General features: G+C 45.3%; 1 protein-coding gene across 1 annotated transcript in view; it reads right to left on the bottom strand.

Moving 5' to 3' along the window:
* NPR3 (natriuretic peptide receptor 3) overlaps positions 1 to 21145 on the bottom strand; it is an 84697-nt gene extending 63552 nt beyond the window's left edge. The window contains exons 1-2 of the mRNA XM_042447845.1: positions 21018 to 21145; positions 14680 to 16034 (exon numbers count right to left, since the gene is read on the bottom strand). Coding sequence (XP_042303779.1) covers positions 14680 to 16034; positions 21018 to 21145 — 1483 coding nt within the window. The remainder of the gene's footprint in view (positions 1 to 14679; positions 16035 to 21017) is intronic.
* Between the last annotated feature and the right edge of the window lie 334 nt (positions 21146 to 21479).

The raw sequence follows: 21479 nt of genomic DNA, 5'->3' as shown, positions 1-21479 counted from the left end.
TTATTATCCTTTATTTATAAAGCGCTGTAAATTTACACAGCCCTGTACAGTACATACAATCTTTTTAATTGGACGGTTCCCTGCCGTAAGGCTTACAATCTAAAAAGACACGACACAAAAGGAGAAGGGGAAGGGGATGAGGGCCTGCAGTTCTTCTCTACCTCTGAGGCCTGGATCAGGGGAACCTTAGGATGCCATTCCTCATTTAACAAGAAATAAAACTGAGCCAGGCACAGAATTTCAACCTTAGGATAGCATTCATCATTTAAAAGAAATAAAACTCTCAGCAGCATTCTGTTCTCAGCTCATTTATCCTTGGCCATAATTAAATAACCATACTGAGGAGTAACAGTAGCCACAGGAGTCCATTTTGTTTTAAATTTAACTGGGCATCCATTGATCACAATGCTATGACTTTCCCATTCCTTTATATTAACAGTAAAGATCAGTGATAACAATATTTCTGCAGAATGACTGGACTTAAATCATAGAATTTAATTCCTAATTTTTTATTGGGTCAAAGTCCCAGTGGAGCATTCTCTAAAACCTATGGTGTTATAAAAAAGCATGAAAGTTATATAAGAAAACCTATTTGCTTCAAGCAAATGCTGTACACTAAAAACACATATCTTAACTGAAAGCTATTTGTGACAAAACCCTAAAACACGTGGAAGAGAACTGTCAAACAATCTCATAATTTTAGCTCCATAATTTGTATGTCAATGAAACTACAGTAGTCTTCTTTGATGAACAAGACTACTGACCTACAGAGAAGCAGATTAACTTTACTTGTTTGTAAAAAGTATGAATATTGCAGAATCTTCAATTAATGCTGCTAGTCTGGAGGAACAGACTTAACTGAGTTCAGCAGACAAAAAGGCAATCATCAACAGATAGGGAGTGGAGAAGTGAGGCAGGAAGAAAGAATGGTAAACTGATGCGATGGAGAATTTACTGGCCACTAAAAATTTTGTTTTCAAAATCCAATATAAATCAAACCTGGAGGTCACAGCTACATATGAAACATAAAGTGAAAGCTTGCATCACCCAACAATTCAAGAATATAGGAGCGAGGGAATATAAAAAACTGACTGACACCAAGTCGGGCAAATGGTCCATTGCATCATCAGTTCTGATTGGCAGCAGCTGGTGGTTTCATTGATTTTAAAAGACAGAGCTTACGGTAAATGCCCAACTGTCTTAGAAGCCTCATTTTTGCAACAAAAAAACAGACTTCAAAGAAATCCACAAGCAATGAAACCTTCTAACCAAATTAAACTCTGAAGACAACCCAAATGTGGAGCAATTATTCAAACAAAGGCCTCTAAAAAGCATTTTCACCTTAAAGGAAAGGGATGAGGTGGATGCAGGGAATCTGGGGCCCTGTCTGCCTGGGCCAGGATTATCCGAGGGCAGCCCTGAGTATCCTGGCCCCAGAGCTGCCCCAACCTGTCCCCATTTCTTAGCCCTCTGTTCCTGCACCACCACAGTTGTCTGCACAGGTGTCCCACTGAGCCACCCAGTGTGTCCCTTGATGCTGCGTATCACTCACCTCTGAGGTCACAATGAGGCATCCAGCCATGAACACGTGGCTGGGTGCCTCATTCTGATCTCAGATCGAGCAACTCGAGGTGGATGCATCAGGCAGACAACCACTGCAGCATGGAAACAGAAAGGTAATTTTAAAAAAGTGTGTGTTAAGAGTGCTATAGCCCAGTTCTGGTGTGGAATGTGCCAGACATTGCACCAGAACTGGGGTTTGGGATGACACCAGAACTAGGGGGAATCAGACCTTTTGGCCTGTGCAAAACTCAGATCAGGGCATTCTGGAAACATGATCATATGACCAAGAAGATCCTGCCCCACATGCATGTCCACATACATCACCTCCATTGGGGTTTTGACATGAATCCATGCTGATGTATATGAAAAGAGTTGTGCCTTCAAAGTATTTTGGTTCCAAACCCTTTAAAAGTTAACACCAACACTTTGAACCTAACTCATAAATGTATGTGGGAGGCAGTAGAAAAAGTACAAGAGTGGTTTTATGCAATCACAAGACTGGGCAGTTCACATTAATAGTGAATTCTCCATAAACCCCATATTTTAAAATACTTCTCAAAGCACATTACATACTGTAGGAATCCAATCTGGTTGGAATCAAAGAAAATTCTGTCTACTACAGAAAAGCTTGAGCTAGGGAAAAGCACTTCTGGATCCAGCTGTCACCTGAACACTCAATTAAAATATTTGTTAGTTTGCTTTTACATTTAATTTATACCCTGTCTTTTTCTCAGTACAGGTACATGGTGACTCAGCAGTTAAGATGCTGACTCTGATGATCACAAGGTTGGCAGTTCACGTCCAAAGCACCATGTGATGGTGTCCCAGCTTCTGCCGTCACTAGTCCCAGCTTCTGCCAACCTAGCAGTTCGAAAGCATGTAAAAGTGTAAGTAGATAAATAGGTAGCACTTTGGTGGCCAGATAACTGCGTTTTGTGCAGTCATGATGGCCACATGATCACAGAGTTGTCTTCGACAATGCTGGCTCTTTGGCTTAGTAGTGGAGATGAGCACCACCCCTTGCATTGTATGGATGCCATACCTCAAGGCTGGCCTTAATGGCCAGTCTGTTCAACCCCACAGTCTTTCAAATAGTCTGGACCCAAGTCGTGTAGGCCTTCAAAACCCAGCACTCTGAATTCTCTCTGGAAATTGACCAGTGGCTAAAGGAGCTGTTTCAATAGGGGGATCACACGATCCCTGTATACAGCCCGTCAAACAGCCTGGCTACAGCAATTTGGACCAGCTGAAGTTTCTGAGCAGCCGCACGGAGAGTGTATTACAGTAATCCAAAAGGAATGTAATCAAGACATGGTGATAAGACATTACTGATAGTTCTCTCTTAAGTAGTATGTGCTATCCAAAATTAGCTCATCAACAATTCTACCCAAAGTTCTACCCTTCTAGTTTATTTGGATTAAGCTTCTGTTTATTTGCATGCTTTCAGTCCTGGCAGCAGACAACTTTAGCTCTCCTTAGTCCTACCCAGCATGGGTAATGGTCAAACATGAGAACTATAGTTCAAAACATCCAAAGATTGACACCAAGTCAGGAAAGAATTTGCCTATCCATATTTCAAAAACACAGAGCATTTATCATTTTGTTCTATAATATTGTTCCTCAGAAATGGGGCATCCCAAATTAAAAATCAGTTTTCAAATTGTTCTACAACCTTGAGGGCTTTAAACATCTGTGTTAGTGTTCTTTTTCAATTAGTGCTAAAGTAGGGTTCTAGGAGCAGCTGACTACAGTCCTCAGTGTCACTGGTTATATATACCACACCGAGTCTGTCCAAAACTCTTTACAAGCATCATGGGATATCCAGTTTGGTTAAACAGGACAACAAAACACCTCTATCCCTTTTAACTAGATTTCTAACATTTCTGTCCCTTACAGATGGCCTACCACCAGTTCATCTCTTCTTTCCCATTTCTTCATTATGATGTCCTCCTGTGACAAGATTCTTGCCTTGGGAAAATCACTAAAGTTGTTTGCAAGCAAATGAATCTCCCTACCAAACCCCTGTAAGTTCCCATTGTCTTTCAGCTTCTTGATGTTGGTAACTTTGTCCCTGAAGAATAAGAACCTCACTGCACTGCGCTGATACTCATGACATCTGCCTAACACCCAATTTATACATACAACTCTTTGCAAAAATCTGCCCTCCCCTTCACCTCTATCTTCACATATTTTGTTGGTTTTAAGAATGTGTAGTTTCAGTTCTCTTCAAATTGGGAGATTAGGAGGGAAAGTTATGACCAGTGCAATAATAAAACTAGACTGTGTATATCTAAAGTCAGGGTGACCTAATGATTAGAATGTCAGCGGAGCAGCAGATTCATGTCTTTACTCAGCCATGCAGCTCACTGGGTGACCTTGGGACAGTCACATACTCTCGGCCCAATCTATCCGCCAGGGCTGTTATTGTAAGGATATGATTGTGGACACCCTAGAAGAATACATAATATAATAAATAAATACAAGTTTGACTTTATTATCCTAGCCTCCTCTATCTGCAATGCACACTATCATGGCTGTTTGTTTGTCAGACAGCCTACTGAGCTCAGTTGCTGAGTCTTTCTCTTTTCCAAGCCTAAAAGTAAGAGTCTCTGGCGGGGTACAGACTGCCACTTTGCGGCGGTCTGCCGCCGCCGCCAGTAGGTCCGCGGGGGAGCCGGAGCCTTCAGACGGCCCGACTCCCGCGCGGACCGAAAAAAGAAGCTCCAAAATGGAGCTTCTTTTAGCGTCGCGTTTGCGACGTAGCGAGGCGCCAGGGGCGCGCTCGCTACGTCACAAGCGGTGCGACACGTCTGGACGCTGTGCGTCCAGTACGTAAAGATGGCAGCGCCCATGTAGAAGGGGCGCTGCCATCTTGTACGGACGGAGTCCGTACTAGGCCCAGGGGTGTCTAAAAGAGACGCCCCTTTTTTAAAATGGGACGTCCGGAGGACGTCCCAAAGGGCAGTGTAGAAAGCTCCTCTGTCTTCTTGGGCAGATGGAGGCAAGACCCTATTGTAGGTGACCTTATTTTCTGGGGAGACATGTCCCTTTTCTTATAAATCTTCTTTATTTAGAACATGATCTCATCCTGTATAAAGAAGCAGTTGAATAGTTAGTTCCCTAGCAATATTTAAACTAGCTAAGAATGTACAGAACCTAATTAAGAGATTTCACCTAGTATAACCATCTCCTGCTCACCTCCCCAAGCTTACACAGTCTAGAAAACAGTGTAGTTCTGATGGGTCATGAAATAATTTAATAAAAAATCCCCACCTCCCGAGAAAGCATTTTAAAATAGATTTAGTCATATGATAAATACTGGTAGGAGATGAGGCTGCCAAGAGAAGAGTTCTTGCTACATACCTAAGAATATTCCACCTTTCCCATTCCTCTTGTGAAGCATTCTGTTAACTCAAATGTGCTGCCAACTCTTATCACAAAAAGAGGTCTGGGAGAATTACAGAAACTGCCACCACGATACATCAAAAATTTATAGTAATCATATTAAATCCGCAGAAGCTTGTGAAAAAATGAATCAGACCTGCATTCTTTCTCTCTCTCCTACCATTTTACAATTAAACTTCATGTGACTCAAACAGGAATAATAGGATAAAGCAGTAATAATATGAACTAATAACAAGGACTACAGTTATATGAAAATGGGTTACAAAGAAAGAAAGATTTGAAATTGAAATTTTTTGGGATACACTCCCTTAGAGAGTGGTGGAGTCTCCTTCTTTGGAGGTCTTTAAACAGAGGCTGGATGGCCATCTGTTGGAAATGCTTTGATTGTGAGTTCTTGCATGGCAGGGGGTTGGACTGGATGACCCTTGTGGTCTCTTCCAACACTATGATTCTATGATTCTAAAGAAATGGCTAAATATTTTGTCCATAATAGAATATTTGAATTGCTTGTTCCTTCTGCTCGCTTATAATTAAACTTGCTTTCAATTTAAAAGTGTGAACGGATGTATGAGAAATGAGAGACATGTTCCCAATCTCTAAACTTCAATGTGTGTTGTTGGTAAGTCCTGCCAATACTATCAGGGATCTTTTTCTGTCCCTCTTTTCATCTGGGCGGTCACCTAAAGAATCAGTGTGGTGAACTATTTGAGTATAGGACCATGGTTTGAGAGATCCAGGTTCAAGTGTCAACTGAGCTATAAAATTAACTTACAGCCTGTGCAGACTGGCCATTAAGTCTGGCCTGGGGGCAGAGTCCACATGATGCACGCCCCGATTCTGCCATCATGGCGGTGTGCCACCGCAAGCTGCATCACATGATGCTCAGCATCACAGCATTCCTTTGGTGCTGCATTTACATGATGCAGCACCAAAGGAGCACCGTAAAGCCACAGTGCAGCAGCTACGGTGCCCTTTCCAGGGCACAAAAGGAGCCAATTTTTGCAGCTCCTTTTTGCACTGCAGAAAGGCCAGCTAGGGCCATGGTGTGCGGTTGCCGCAGCCCCAATCTGGCTCTAAATGGGGTGGTCTGAACAGCCCCTTAGTGACCTTGGGTCAGTTATTCTTTCTCTCTGACCAACCTCACTGGGTAGTTAATAATGGAATCAGGAGGAAGGACATGAATACCATTAGCTCAGTGGAGGTAAACTGAGTTGTAGATGAAATAAATAATAAATAAAGGTTATGCAACACCTTTTAATGGATGCCACTTGGCCCCAAACCTTCCAGTTTATATATACAGTACTGAGCCTTAATATAGGATTTAGTTACTTTGTCATTGTTGTGTGCTTTCAGGTGAAACTATCACGGGTCTTTCTTGACAAGAGTTGTTCAGAGTGGGGAGTTTATCACACGGGAGAAATTTCTCTTAATTTTGAATGAAAAGAAAGTGGGGCCAGAACGCATTCACGTGAATTCGCTAGTTCAGTGAATTTACATGAATTCGAATTGCGTTTGAACTGACTTCCCATTGCCCGAAAATAGCTTGCCATTGGCCGAAATTGCATGTGATCATCTCTCATGCAATAACGTGAAACCCCATGATTGCGTTCAGACTGACTTCCCATTGCCCGAAATTGCGTATAGTAGTCTATCATGCAATAACATCAAACCCCATGATTGCGTTTGGATTGCCATTGGATCATACTTCAAATTTCCCTTGTCTGATAATGTCCTGGGTCTGCTTTGCCTTCCTCTGATGCTGAGAGAGTTTGACTCACCTGGTGAGTTTCCATGGTTGAGGGGAGATTCAAACCCTATTCTCCAGTGTCATAATCCAACACTCAAACCATCACACCACACTGGCTTTCCTACTTTGCCATGTTCCTAGTGAAGTACAATTTGAGAAGCTCACTTGATCCTATGTTTGCACAATGTGGTCTAAGAAAAGATAAGGCTTACCTGTTTTTACTGCATGTGAGAAAGCCAGTCAATGAGTAATTAATTAAAAATTAAACTATAAATTACAATGAAACAACAGTGTATGCTTACATTTAGACTTTGTTTTTAATCAGTTACAAGAGTAGCATCTCTGCGACAGTGATCAGGATCATACTGAGCAGAGAGGTGTATTCCTTCCTCCATTAGTCCTAACAGAGAAGAAAATACCACCACCTAGCACATCTATGAAGCTTATGAAAGAGTTTCTGTCTGCACCCACTGCATCTGGGGAGTGAAAAGATAAACCTCCCCTCCCCACAGGCTGTTGTAACAATAAAGCTTCTCTGTGCCTGTACTTAATTAAAGAAAAATGGAAGATATCCTAATAGCCCACAATGCTTCTACATGACATGTAGGTTCACCCTGAGGCTCAGATTACATGTGGTAGCAGATGCATTTGTTTAAACTCAGTTTCCGCCCCAACCACCTATGAAGCGGAAGTAGCAAAATAGAAGGACATGCAAGTGGAGGATGTTAATATCTCATACCTTCTACTTTATCTCTCTTCAGTCTTTCTTTCTGAAAGACTGTTTCTCCTCTTGAGTTCTAACATCAAAAATAATACCGTCTGCGAGAAAAGCACTTGTTGGGAGAAGCTATGGGGAGGTAAGCAGCAGGCACAAAGGAAGTTCAGCTCTCCTTACTCATTTTCCCCTTTAGCTGAGAAAACAAATTTGTATTTCAGCCATTTATTAGTGACTGGGGTTAACTCAGCTGTAACTCAATGGATGTGAGACAATCATAGAGCTCCAGTTTTGTCATACATTTGATTTTACTGATTTTGATGCAGATATTTTGTTGCAGTCCTGTATATAACAACTGGGCAGCATTACAGGAGCACAGAATTTGTAAATCAGCTTTCTAAAAAATGTGTCCACTTTGCTAAATGGAAGACCATACTCTTGAATTAACACCAGAGTTGGTAACATATCTGCTTTCCCTCTCTACCCCTGCCCCCAAAGCTGCTTATACAAAATGCCTTTGTTATTTAAGCACTACTCAATGGGACCTCTTCAAGGTTGAGGGGGAAGAGACTCACTATTCAAACCGGGCCAAAAGAAAACATCCCTCAGCAGCTTAATATATTCAGAGTCACTATAAAAGAATGAAAGGTTAAGCATCATATTTGTTGCTGTCCATCCAATGTTTCCTATTGGGTAGTCTCATGGGGTTTTTCACATTCTAAGAATTGAAAATCTTGAAAAGCAGGCTGATTTCTAAGTAATTACGTCCCCCCCCCCCCCCCCCTCCTATCTATAGCATTCCTTTTACTATCTATGGACAAGTTTTTGCTCTTCACTGCTTGTGAGTCTTCAGAGGAGATGAAGGAAAGATCAGTGTGAATGCACATGCAGGAATAAACCACTCTATGTTAAAATGTATTCTAGGAAAGTGATGATACTTGTGTCATCTCATTCAAGAAAGAAAGCTGCAATGAACATTCCACCAGTCTCAGTCTGAAACTTGAGTGGAGTACAGTACATCGCAACCCCCGCCCCATTCATTGTAAATCTAATATCCTTGCTTCCTGCTACCCCTTGCTGAACCAAAGGAGTCGAAAAGCTGTAAGAGTATGACCTGCTGGAGAACAACTTCCTACCCTGAATAAAAACAGGAAACACCACAAAAAATAGACTCTACAGATACTGAGAATGGTCAGCCTCGAAGTCACAAACAAGAAGCAGTTGAAAAAGAATGGGAAAACAATAAAGAGAGCCTCAGAAAAGAAATGTTGTTTCGTCCAACATCTCTATGGACAAATAATACCATTTTGGATGTGTCAGATTTTGTGGGAAGCACAAGAAGGGGAAATCCTGGCCAGGTCTTCACTGGCAAATATAAACAAAGAAACAGAAAATGGAAATGAGGCTCTGGCAGGGACAGGAACATAACTATGGAGATGGTAGAAGAGGAATGGAGTTCTGGAGTTAACTCATTCATGGTTTAGTATGTGGGCACTTTCCTAGCAGGATTCATTTTTGCAATATCTTGCTTAGTCTCGAGATAAGGCAACTGATATAAGCCATGCTAAATACCATTTAAATACTATACCATCTAATTAACAAATGCAAATACTGACATCAGTTAACCTAGCCATGCATATTTCTGTAAAATTAATATATAGTCCTACATTCATAAATTATGTGATGTACACATTTCTGTCTTTTTGAAGGACCCACATCTCAAAATAGAGGAAAAGCTTTCCAATCCACAAATAAGGGACATCTCATGTAAAAAGCGACAGACAATCCTACATGATGAAACCCACACACTTCACTATTTGTTTTCTCATCTGATATGGCCTACTTTAGCATCTACTGGAACACGTTTGGGAGGCAGGGGCAATTCCTCTTCCCAGATCCTCTGTGGGCCACACACCTTACAACATGCCCAGATAGCTCCATATTCCTTTGCAGTCCCTCTCAAAACACAGGACACAGGAAGTATTTGAGGGTAGTATAAAGAGACAGTGTGGCATAAGGGTTTGAGTACTGGACTACGACTCTGGAGACCTGAGACTCACTCATCCATGAAACCCACTGGGTAACCTTGGGCAAGTCACATGCTCCCAGCCTCAGAGGAAGGCAATGGCAAACCTCCTCTGAACAAATCTTACCACAAAAAACCTGTGATAGGTTCACTTGAATGACCTGAAGACACACAACACACAAATATGGTTCTCAGGATACCTGGAAATAGGATATATGAGCCCTGGTGGCACAGTGGTTAAATGCCTGTACTGCAGCAACTCACTCACAAACCACAAGCCAAGGGCTCAAGCTTCACTCAGGCTTGCATCCTCCTGAGGTTGCTAAAATGAGTAACCAGATTGTTGGGGCAAGTAGCTTACACATTGTAAAACACTTAGGGAGTGCTTAAGTGCATTGATAAGTAGTATAGAAATGTACTTGCTATTGCTATATTTTTCACGTATTTGGTGGTTGTCTGTGTAGTTTAGGAATATCTGTTGGATTTTGGATTTGAATTTCCCCATTTGCAAATAGGCTACATGGAATCAAAGCCAGTTTAGGCACCATGCTGAACTTGAACTACAACACTTTTGACAATTGAATTTGTTGTTATTGTTATATGCCTTAAAAATCACTTCAGACTCATGGATATTCTAAAACAACCCTGTCACAGGATTTTCTTGGAATATTTATTCTGAGGGCATTTGCCATTGTCTAACGCTGAGGCTGAGCAAGTGTGACTTTACTCAATGGCTCCCCGTGATCAAATAAGGGTTTGACCCCTGGTCCCACAGAATCTTAATCCAGTACTCAAGTCATTGCATCCTGCTAACGCTGTATGGGTAATTTAATTCAATTTCTGTTTCCATGCAAGTAATTTCCATTTATTCAATTTCCACTTCTAAACTAATCACTCCAAGCAATTCCTTCTCACTTCATTACTTCTAAAGGAGCAGCAGGAGGAAATGCTCCAGCAGAAAATCAAACTGTAAAAAAGGATTCATGCTTAGCATCTGCTTAGTGCTTTAGAATGCAGCACATGCATACTTGCTTACACAGTAATCCACCAAGTATTATTATCCCCATATTAAAGACTGAAGACGGCGTCTATTCAAATCCAATAACATCCAAACAATGCTACTTTTATTGGCCAACATGCACAATATACATGTTGCAAGCTTTCGAAGCTCCACTGGCTTCTTCATCATCATCATCATCATCATCCTTCTAGTTACTGGGATTCTCAAAGTCCAGGAAATTTAACATCCATTTACAACACAAAAAGATACTTCCTTTGGAATCCAATATGTCTCCACAAGGAATTTGTTAAATGTCCTGGACTTGGAGAATCCCAGTAACCACATGGCCAGAAGGAGGTTCCAGCCAGCAAGACATACCCCTTCATGCCATCTGAGAATAAAGACAGCAAAATGCAGGCCTATGACTAGCATCTTCAATTTTTTTCTCCTGTATGGTTTTTAACACCAGTGGAGCTTCGAAAGCTTGCAACTTGTGCATTGTGCATTTTAGTTGGCCCAATAACAGTATCATTGTTTGGATGTTCTTTGATTTGCTATATGGCCAACACAACTACCCCTGGATGGTTTTTTGCATCTATTCAACTCTTGGTTTACTTAAGACCAGCTACTGAGATCATGGCTGAGCTAAAGTTTGAACTCCTTAAAATGAGAGCCTAAGCCAGAGGTGAGAGACCTGTGGCCCTTTACATATTCTTTGGAGTTTATCACACGGGAGGAATTTCTCTTAATTTCAAATGAAAAGAAAGTGGGGCCAAAACGCATTCACGTGAATTCGAATTGCGTTCGAACTGACTTCTCATTGCTTGAAAATAGCTTGCCATTGCCCAAAATTGCATGTGGTAGTCTATCACGCAGTAACGTTAATACTGTACCATGATTGTGTTTGGATTGCCATTGGATTATACTTCCAATTTCCCTTGTCTGATAAACTCCTTTGACTCCCAATTCCCATCAGTCAAAGCCAGCATATGACCTAGCCTACAAATAAGATGATGTCAGTTGTAGTTCCTGACCCATGCTTAAGGCTACACCAGCTCTATCTTTCTTTGCACACATCCAAACAACAAAATCCATACAGTCTACAGTTCTTTCAAACTGTAATATAACCAAACCCTTGATTTCTACTGGACCATCCATTCACAGCAACAAAAAACTGGGTGATCCTTCTTATTCCATAACACTTTCAATTATGTAATAATTTGAACAAAAGTGTACAGCACCCATCAACTTAAAAAAAAGAACCTAATCTCTGTTTATATTTTTCTACACTGCCATGGGGAAAGTGTTCTGCCCTGAAGATGACCAGATCTGGAAAGACGGTGGGTGCGACACATCCCAGTTATCAAGTAACATTGGCATCTGGAGCTGAAGAAGAAATTGAGTAAAATCTTTCAGAAAGTTTATTTTTAAAATGGAAATGGTTTCACCCAGAATCAAAACAAAGATGAATACCTTGGAGAAAGGCAAAATTAAATCTCACTAGATTAGAATTTTGCTAGGGATGCATAAGATATACATTTTCATAAGATAGGACAGACAGAGGAACCGTAAGAGTGAAAGAGGCTGGATTTGATGTTGCTCCACCCAGAGGATGCCCTGTTGAGATTAACCCTTCATTTCTTTGACTAATTCCCATCTAGTTGATATTGGCACTTGCCCAGATAGCACAGTGGCCATCTCCAGAGCTCTTCACTCATTTTGTCGCTTAATAAGTTCACAGTTACGATAGGGAAGGAAACACATTTTTCATACAATCATAGAGTTGGAAGAGACTGCAAGAAGGGCCCTCCAGTCCAACCCCTTTATTCTGCCATGCAGGAACTCTCAATCAAAGCATCCCTGACAGATGGCCATCCAGCCTCTGCTTAAAGACCTCCAAGGAAGGAGACTCCACCACTCTCTGAGGGAGATTACTGTAATTCTCAGAGAAATTATCTCCTCCCCACCAGGCATTTCTATACCATTTAGGAATACCATGTATATTAGGATTTCAAGAGTATCACTGCGAACAATTATTGGCTAGTGATGATGATACATTTTTCATTCAGAACCTTTAAAGTGGCTATTTAAAAAGAACTTATTTTACTTTGTGTATAAGTGTTTAGAGGATTGTTGTTGTGGTGGCGTCCCTTCAAGACATTTTGGACTTATGGCAATGCTAAGGCAAAGCTATCACTGGGTTTTCTCAGCAAGAGTTGTTGGGGCTGTGCCTTTGCCTTCCTCTGGGGCTGAGAGAGTGTGACTTGCCCAAAGTCATACAGTGGAGCAGGGATTCAAACCTTGTGGTCTCCTCCAATTCTGATTCTAAGCATTAAATATGGACTAGCCTGGTGAATACTTGTTTCTCTTCCAGTCTCCTTGCACCCTTTGCTTTCTAAAAAATATGGTTTTTCAGCAACTGAACATCACAGACTCCTGTCATTAGCTCTAAATCCACTGTCACTTTTCACCTGAACAAGGGATGGGAACAATAAAGGAAAATAGCTATAGCAGTAGACTTAAAAGCAGAGTCTAACTGTGATCCCTTGACCTGTTGGAAGTGCTGCACAAGAGATTTGGGTTCCAGCTGCACCTGTTGACTAGACAGAGGACTAAAGGGACCAGCTTCTCCCTTTAGAGCCATCGCGAGGACAGCTCAGAAAATGTGTCCAGACTACTGTCCTCAGGGAGGGTAAGCAAGGAGCAACACGAGGAAGAAGCCTATGAGATAATGGGAGCTATGGAGAAAGATCTCCTCTGGCTCAGAGGAAAGGGCTGTGGGCCGGATGGCGGCCCCCTTGAATAACTCTAGAAGATAGTACTAAGGTGGAAACAAGGAATGGTTGATCACCAGCATCTAAAGGTCGGTGACAAAGTGTCCTTCACCAAGCAGCAATAGGAGAGACACAAAGGTCCAAAACACACTGCAGCAATAATCCAGTTTGAGACCGCCTTAACTGCCCTGGCTCAATGCTAGGGAATTCTGGGAACTGTGGTTTCGTGAGACACTTAGCCCTCTCTGTCAGAGCCAGCTCTGGCGACACCATTAACGACAGGTCCCAGGATTCCCTAGCTTTGCGCCAGAGCAGTTAAAGCGGTCTCAAACTGGATTATTGCTGCAGTGCGTTTTGGACCTAAATTGGGTGCTAAGCTCTGGCCAAGGAGGCTGTGGGTGCTGCTGGGCTTGCGCTTTGCTAGCCTTGGGCGATGCCAGGCTGCAGCTCCTCTGCAGGATTCACTCTGGAAGGCTGGAAGACTACAGCTCTCACTAAACTACAAATTCCAGGCTTCCACCGCCATGGCAGTTAAAGCGGGATCCAGCTGCATTATTTTCTACAGCGAAGATGAACCCTTGAGGGATAAAATGTCCCAAAAGGAGACGGGAGAGGCGTCGTCGTGAACCCAGAGCCTCCAGCATCATCAGCACCACAGATGCTCCTCCAGCCCAGCCCCGCTCCCCCAAACCCCGGCTGCTTCCCTCCTTCCTTCCCTGAAGAGGGAAGCCGCACAACAGCCGGAGAACACCTAACCAAGGCTCCGGCGGCTAGTCCCGACCCCAGGAGGCCCTGCCCGGCTCCTCCTCCTCCCAGAGACACCGCCAAGACGCGGGAAAGCGCCGGAGGGGAGCTCGCCTCGCCGCCCGAGGGAGGAGGCCCTCAGCCGGGGAAGGGCCATTGGGTCGCCCTCGGGGCGGGAGAGGCGCCGGGGGAGGAGGGGCCCTGGGCGGGAGAGGGAGACCCAAAGCTGAGGAAGAGACTCCCCTGGAGTTGGAGGAGACCGCGAGGGCCACCCAGTCCAACCCCTTTCTTCTGCCATGCAGGAACTCTCAGTCAAAGCATCCCCCCAGATGGCCATCCAGCCTCTGCTTCAAGACCTCTAAGGAAGGAGTGTGTTCCCCTGTCGGACAGCCCTCGCTGTCAGGAAGTGCCTCCTAATGCTGAGCTGGAATCTCTTTTCCTGCAGCTTGCATCCATTGCTCCGGGTCCTATTCTCTGGAGCAGCAGAAAACAAGCTTGACCTCCCTTCAAAGACTGAAACAGGGCTTTCATATCACCTCTGCGCCGCCTCTATTTTCCAGGCTGAACCCACCAGAAAGGGGCCTGGGGCTCCCATCCCAAGACCCTCCGCCAGAGGCCTTCTCCTCCGCTGCCCCCCCAACTAAAGCCCCCCTGCCTCCCGAGAAGCCTCCTAACAAGAGCCGGGGGGGGGGGAGCCTGAGGCACCTCTCTCTCCGCTGGCCTGGAGGGCGCGGGCGACGTCCTCGGCGTACTTGGGGCCGCTCTCCTCCTCCTCCTCCTCCTCCTGGAAGGCGAAGTCGTCGGTGTGGAGGCCGGCGTCGCGGAAGGCCAGGTGGACGCCCTCGGCGGCGAAGAAGCAGCTCCTCTGCTCCTTGTCCTCGTGGTAGGCCAGCAGGGCCCGGCCCCAGCGGAGGTGGCGGAAGAGGGCCAGCAGCGCCTCGCCCAGCTTGCCGTAGCCCGGCGAGACCCGCGTCAGGTGGCTGTACTCCCCGCCGCCGGAGGAGGAGGAGGCCTGGGCGCCGAAGCCGGCCGCCAGCGCCCCGGCCGAGATCATGGGCAGCCCCCAGTGCGAGGCCAGCCGGGCCACCGGGGCGGCGGCGTAGTCGCAGACCGGGCCCAGCAGCAGGTCCGGCCACTCCCGGCGCAGCGCCACCAGGTCGACCAGGCTGAAGAGCGCCCGGTTCCCGCAGCCCGAGTCCTCGTAGAAGAGCCGGAAGCGGTAGCCCGGCGGCAGCAGGCTCCCGTTGGCCTCCAGGCTCCGCACCGCGTACTCGATGGCCGGCCGCACCCGCCCCAGCGAGAAGAGGTAGCCGTCGTCCTGCGGGAGCAGCACCAGCACCCGAAGCACCTTCTCCTCCTCCTCCTCCGCCGCCTCCTCTTCCACGGCGGCCTCCGCACCGGCCGCGCCCCCCCGGACGGCTGGCCTTGGCGGGGCCGGACAGGAGCAGCCCAGCCTCCAGCAGCAGCAGCAGCAGGAGGCGGCGGGAGAAGCCCGGCGGCCAGGGCGCAGGGAAGGGGGGCATGGCGGTGGCCCTGGCGCGGGGGATGCCAAGGCGGCAGGGATCCGGCCAGGAGGAGGAGGAGGAGGAGGAGGGTAGGAGTTGGTATGGGTCCGAGGAGGAAGGGGAGAAAGTGGATACGGACCCAGCAGGAGGAGGAGGAGGGGGGAAAGTCCGTCCAGGAGAGGAGAAGCTGGTATGGATCCGAAGAGGAGGGAGAAGGTGGTATGGCTCCTCTGGAGAGGGAGAAAGGAGAACGGAGTGGGGGGGGGGGTTGATACGGATCCCAGCAGGAGGGGCAGCAGGGACGGTATGGATCCGGGGAGAAGGAGGAGGAGGAAGAGGAGATGATAAGTCGGAATGGAGGGGGAAAGTTTGTCTGGCTCAGAGTAGTTGGAGCAATGGGTCCTACGAGGAGGAGGGGGGGAGTGGGTGTGGATCCCCCGCCAGGAGAGGAGAAGTCGGTATGGGTCCTCCAAGTAAGGAGAGGAGAGCGAAGGGGGCTCTGGATGCGAGGAAGAGGGAGGGGAAGTGTGTGTGGCTGCCCTCCTCTGCTCCTGGCTTCAGAGGGAATGCCCTTCCTTGGCGGCTGGTGCCCAGAGGGCCCCTCGGGCTACCACTCTCCCTGGAGCTGCTCCTGGCCGGTGGGACTGGCGTCCAGCACCCTCAGCCTCCTCGCCTTCCTGCCCTTCCTCTCCATCCTCCTCCTCCTCCTCTTTTCCTCCTCCTTCTCCCTCTTCCTCCTCGCTGCTTGCTCCGGCTCTCATAGCTTCTCTTTAAATAAGGTGGCCCTGGCTGGGGCGCCTGGTGGCTGCACACATGGGGCTGCGGGGGGGGGGGAGGAGGGGGTCCGGAGGGCCACGCCCTCCCCACTGGCCCCGCCCCTGGGCCCTTGGCCCCTCCCACCCTCGCCGCCCCTTCTGGGGAGCCCAGGGGAGCGCAGCTGATCCCGACCCTGGCCCCGTCCCCAGCATGGAGCCCCCCCCCGGCCCTCCTCCTCCTCCTCTGCCCGGGCAAGGCTGCTAGCCCCTCTCCCCCTTGCAGCAGGGGCACCAGCTGCCCGAAAACACGGAGGACATGGCCAAGATCAAAAGCTATAGGCATTCATGTCCATGTGAAATTCATGCTCCGAACGAAGGACGTGTGGGAGATTCCTCCTGGACTGAGAAGGGAGACCTCTGGGGCAGGTCCTGGGAAAGGAGGAGGTCCGGGCGCCATGTTCGGAGGGAGGTGTGTCATGCCATCCTCTGAGGCTGAGAGAGTGTGACTTTGTTTAAGGCGAGGTGACCAGACGTCCTCATCGCAAAGAAGCACAAGGCACCGCAAAAAAGGGAGGACATGACTAAAATAAAGGGCGTCTTGATGCTCTGAATGAAGGACGTTTTTTAAATTCCTCCTGGACTGAAAAGGTTGATCTGTGGGACATGTCCTCGGAAAGGAGGACGTCCGGGCATCCTGTTCAGAGGGAGGTTTCCCTTTGTCATTATCTTCTGAGGCTGAGAGAGTGTGACTTGCACAAGGCTGTCCTCACCACAACGGGGCACAAGGCACCGCAAAAAACGAAGGGCATTCCAGAAAAACATGACCAAAATAAATAGCTAAAAAGCACTCATAGTGATGTAAAGTCATACTTCTTATTGATGCGCCAAATGAAGGATGTTTCTAAGATTCCTCCTGGACAGAGAAGGTTGACATGTAGGACATGTCCGGAAAAAGGAGGATGCCTGGTCCCAAGCAGCCCCAGCAGAGTGCACAACGTGAGAGCCACTGGGATGTATGCTTTGCCCAATGATGTAGTCTCCTTCGTTGGAGGTTTCCTGCATGGCAGACTGGGGTTGGACTGGATGGCCCTTGGGCTCTCTTCCAACTCTATCAGTCTATGAGATGCAGCTGCAGAAGGGCTGGAAAGAGAGATCCCCACTCCAGATTTGCAAAGAGTGCTTTTATGCCCCCAGCCTGGCTCTTTTCCCCAGATTGCTCTCTGCATCACCCCTCTCCTTCTGAGACATTGCCCCTAAAACAGGAGTAGATGGAGAGCCTCCTTGGAGTAGAGAAGACACATCGGCTCTCAGAGCGAGAAAGGAGGGCCCAGTTACTAATCCCGAGGAGAGTAGACTTGTTGAGTCAACTGCTGCATGGCAAAGGCATGGGCAAACCTCTTCTGAACAAATCTTGTCACTTCGAAGTTGCCATAAACTGGAAACGACACGAGGGCAACAATTGGGAGTTTTTCAAAGTCCAGGAAATTTAAAGTCCATTTGCACCTCAACAGGGAACCTTATTTTGCAATCCAATATGTCTCCATTCCAGTGAGGTCACAGGCCTCTTTGTAGGCAGAGAACAATGGATTCCTCAAGAAGTCTTCATGTTTTTGCATCAGTTCTGGGCACCACAATTCACAAAGGACATTGAGAAACTGGAGCGTATCCAAAGGAGGGTGATTAAAATGGTGAAGGGTCTGGAAACCATGCCCTATGAGGAACGACTTAGGGAGCTCGGGATGTTTAGCCTGGAGAAGAGAAGGTGACATGATAGCTCTGTTTAAATATTTGAAGGGAGGTCATATTGAGGATGGAGCAAGCTTGTTTTCTGCTGCTCCAGAGACTAGGACCCAGAGCAATGGATGCAAGCTCCAGGAAAAGAGATTCCACCTCAACATCAGGAGGAACTTCTTGACATTAAGGGCTGTTTGACAGTGGAACACATTCCCTCGGAGTGTAGTGGAGTCCCCTTCCTTAGAGGTCTTTAAACAGAGGCTGGATGGCCATCTGTCAGGGATGCTTTGATTGTGATTTCCTGCATGGCAGAATGGGTTTGGACTGGATGGGCCTTGCGGTCTCTTCCAACTCTATGATTCTATGATTCTATAATACAAAAAAACCCAAAACCATCAGTGATACCTTTTATTGGCCAACCAAAATGCACAATGTACTTGTTGCAAGCTTTCAAAGCTCCATGGGCTTCTTCATCTGTTTAGTCATCTTGGCTTCTAGGACAAATTCAGACGGGGTTTGCTCTAGGACCCATTTATTAGTCTTTTTAGTAGCCCACAGTATTTGTAGATCCCTTCTCTGCTGCCACATTTCAAATGAGTTGATTTCCTTCCTACAGAGTATCAGCTTTCTTCGCTTTCACAACCATTCATAAAAAAACTAAAACATAAAACGATGGCATGCACAACCTAGCTTTAGTATTGAATTATTTGTCTGTATGCTTCAGGATCTTGTCTAGTTCCTTCATAACCACCCTTTCCAGTCCAAATCTTCTGATTTCTTGACTTTAGTCTCCATTCTAATGACTGGGCCAAGGTATGGACAATTTTTAACTATTTCAATGTCTTCACCATCTACTTTGAAGTTAGGTAAATCATCAATGGGTATTATTTTTGTTTTCTAAATGTTCAGCTTTAGACCTGCCTTTGCACTTTCTTCTTTGGCTTTCTTCACTAATCATTTCAAGTCTGTACTTAGATCTTGTAGCACCTTTGAGACTAACTGAAAGAAAAGTATTGGCAGCATGAGCTTTCCTAGACTTCAGTCTACTTCCTCGGATGCATTTGAGGAAGTAGACTGAAGTCTAGGAAAGCTCATGCTGCCAATTTCTTTCTTTCAGTTAGTCTCAAAGGTGCTACAAGATCTCTCTAAGTACTGATTTACAGACTAACACAGCTGTACATTTCAAGTCTGCTATTTCCTGCTAGCAGTATGGTGTCAACTGCATATCTTAAATTGCTCATGTTCCTTCCTCCAATTTTCGCATCTCCCTCTGAGTCCAGTTTACGTAGGATATGATCAGCATACAAATTAAACTGCATGATAGAATCAGCCTGCCTGATCCCCTTGCCCATTGGAAACCATTCTGTTTCTCCACATTCTGTCCTGAATACAAGGTGCACACCAGGAGAAGTTGATGTTGTGGCACACTCATTTCTTTAAGAGCAATCTATAGTATTCCATGATCTACAAAATCAAAGGCTTTGCTATAATCTATAAAGCACAGGCTGCTATTCTTCTAAAAGTCCAACATATGTTTACAATATGCTCCCTAGTGTCCCGTCCTTTCCCGAACCCAGCTTGAACATTGGCATTTCCCGGGCCGCTCCATATATAGTAAAAGTCTTTGAACATCACTTTACTTGCATGGAAAATTAAAGTAACAAACCTGTGGTTACTGCAACCCCGGTGTCTCCTTTCTTGAGGACTGGAATGTATATTGAGTGGTCCAAAACATACTGCAGAAATAATCCAGTTTGAGACCTCTTTAACTGCCCTGGCTCAATGCTAGGGAATTCTGGGAATTGTAGTTTTATGGGACATTTAGCTTTCTCTGTCAGAGAGCTCTGGTGCCACAATAAACTACAATTTCCAGGTCTCCCTAGCATGGAGCCAGGTCAGTTACCTGGATTATTTTTGCAGTGTGTTTGGGACCAGTATTTCCAATCTGTGGGCTATTGCTCCCCCCCCCCCCCCCCCCCATATTTATTAACAGATTTTAGTTAGAACTATAGTAGAGTCTGTCTCTTTAGCCTGAAGCAGTTCTATTGGTACTCCATGTATTCCTGGTGGTTTATTTCTCCCAGTTGAGTGCACCTTCCCCTTCACTTGCTAAAATTGTAGTCTCATCTTCAAATGTTTCTTCCTTGAATGAATCTGCCATCCTTTCATTTCTTTTATATAGTTCTTTACTGCATTGTTTCCATCTTGTTTGTCTTTATTTGTACTTGGTCATGTAATGTGTTCCCTTGTGGGTTGTATAGCATCCCCACTCTTAGTTAAAATTTCCTTTTGATTTCTCAGATCTACACCAGCTGAGACTAATTTCAGAGTCTTTCATTGTCATATCTTGCAATGTGTTCCATTTAGAGAACCATAGATACCACTAAGCATATCCAGTTCGTGGAGCAGGGTGGAGTGGGGATGGGAGAGATAGGCCTGAGCAGCTCCACACTTTACAAAACAAATGTGTTCCTTATGGTAACAAAAGGCAAATAACATTTTTTTTTTTGCTATTTTCTTTGTTTATTGTGCATGTATGGCATTTTCAATATTTGCCTTCAGCAAGTGTCTAATTAGAAGCAGCACAGAAAATAGCATTCAAATGTTTATTGTCCATTTGAAAGAACTTACGGTTTATTTTTAAATCAGTATTTTCCATTAAAGAAAATGCGTTGAGCAACAACACTAAGTGATGATTTTCAAAATATGTTTTCTGTCCTAATCTGCTGAAAACACTTGTAAGTGTATGGCTAACTTTGGTTCTGTTTTAATTACTCTACAATGCTATGTTTCCAGTACAAACACACTGTCCAGCGAAGATCCAATATAATAATAAATAATAAAATCTTTATTTTTATCCCGCCCTTCCAGAAAGATCAGGGCGGCTAACAAAAGTGCAACGAATGCACACAAATACAGTTAAAAACAGTAAACAACAAACACCATACAATATGGGAATCATATTGAAACTGATAGGACTATTTCAGAATAAGTTGTTTGACAACAACTGTGCAATTAATGAGAAAGCCCCCCATGTTCAGAGGCTCACTGAGCCAGCCTCATAGTTTCAGCACTTCTCAGAACATCAAGGAATTCTGACTTATTTGGAATGAGGGCCCACAATGGTAAATACTTCTCAATCATTCCCCCACGCTCAGGAGATCTGGAAATCTCCATCGATGGTCTGTTTACTATACCCCCAGGCAGAATCTTAAACCAGGATTTTTTTGTCTTTGTTTTTGATGAAAGGTATTCATTATATTGAATATTGCAAACATATGATGAATAATGGAGTACAACAGGGAATTTCAGAAGAAAATCAACATGTGCTTTTTAGACTACAGTAAAGCCTTTGACTTCATAGATCAGAAAAAGCTATGGAGTGCTCTTAAAGAAATGGGAGTGCCAATACATTTGATTGTTCTGATGAGAAACCTGTATCCAGGACAAGAGACCACTGTTAGAATAGAATACGGTGAAACAGATTGTTTCCCAATTGGCAAAGGGGTCA

The sequence above is a fragment of the Sceloporus undulatus genome, chromosome 2 (assembly GCF_019175285.1).
Source record: "Sceloporus undulatus isolate JIND9_A2432 ecotype Alabama chromosome 2, SceUnd_v1.1, whole genome shotgun sequence".
NCBI classification, from domain to species: Eukaryota; Metazoa; Chordata; class Lepidosauria; order Squamata; family Phrynosomatidae; genus Sceloporus; species Sceloporus undulatus.
This window is presented reverse-complemented; position numbering and strand designations above follow the sequence as displayed.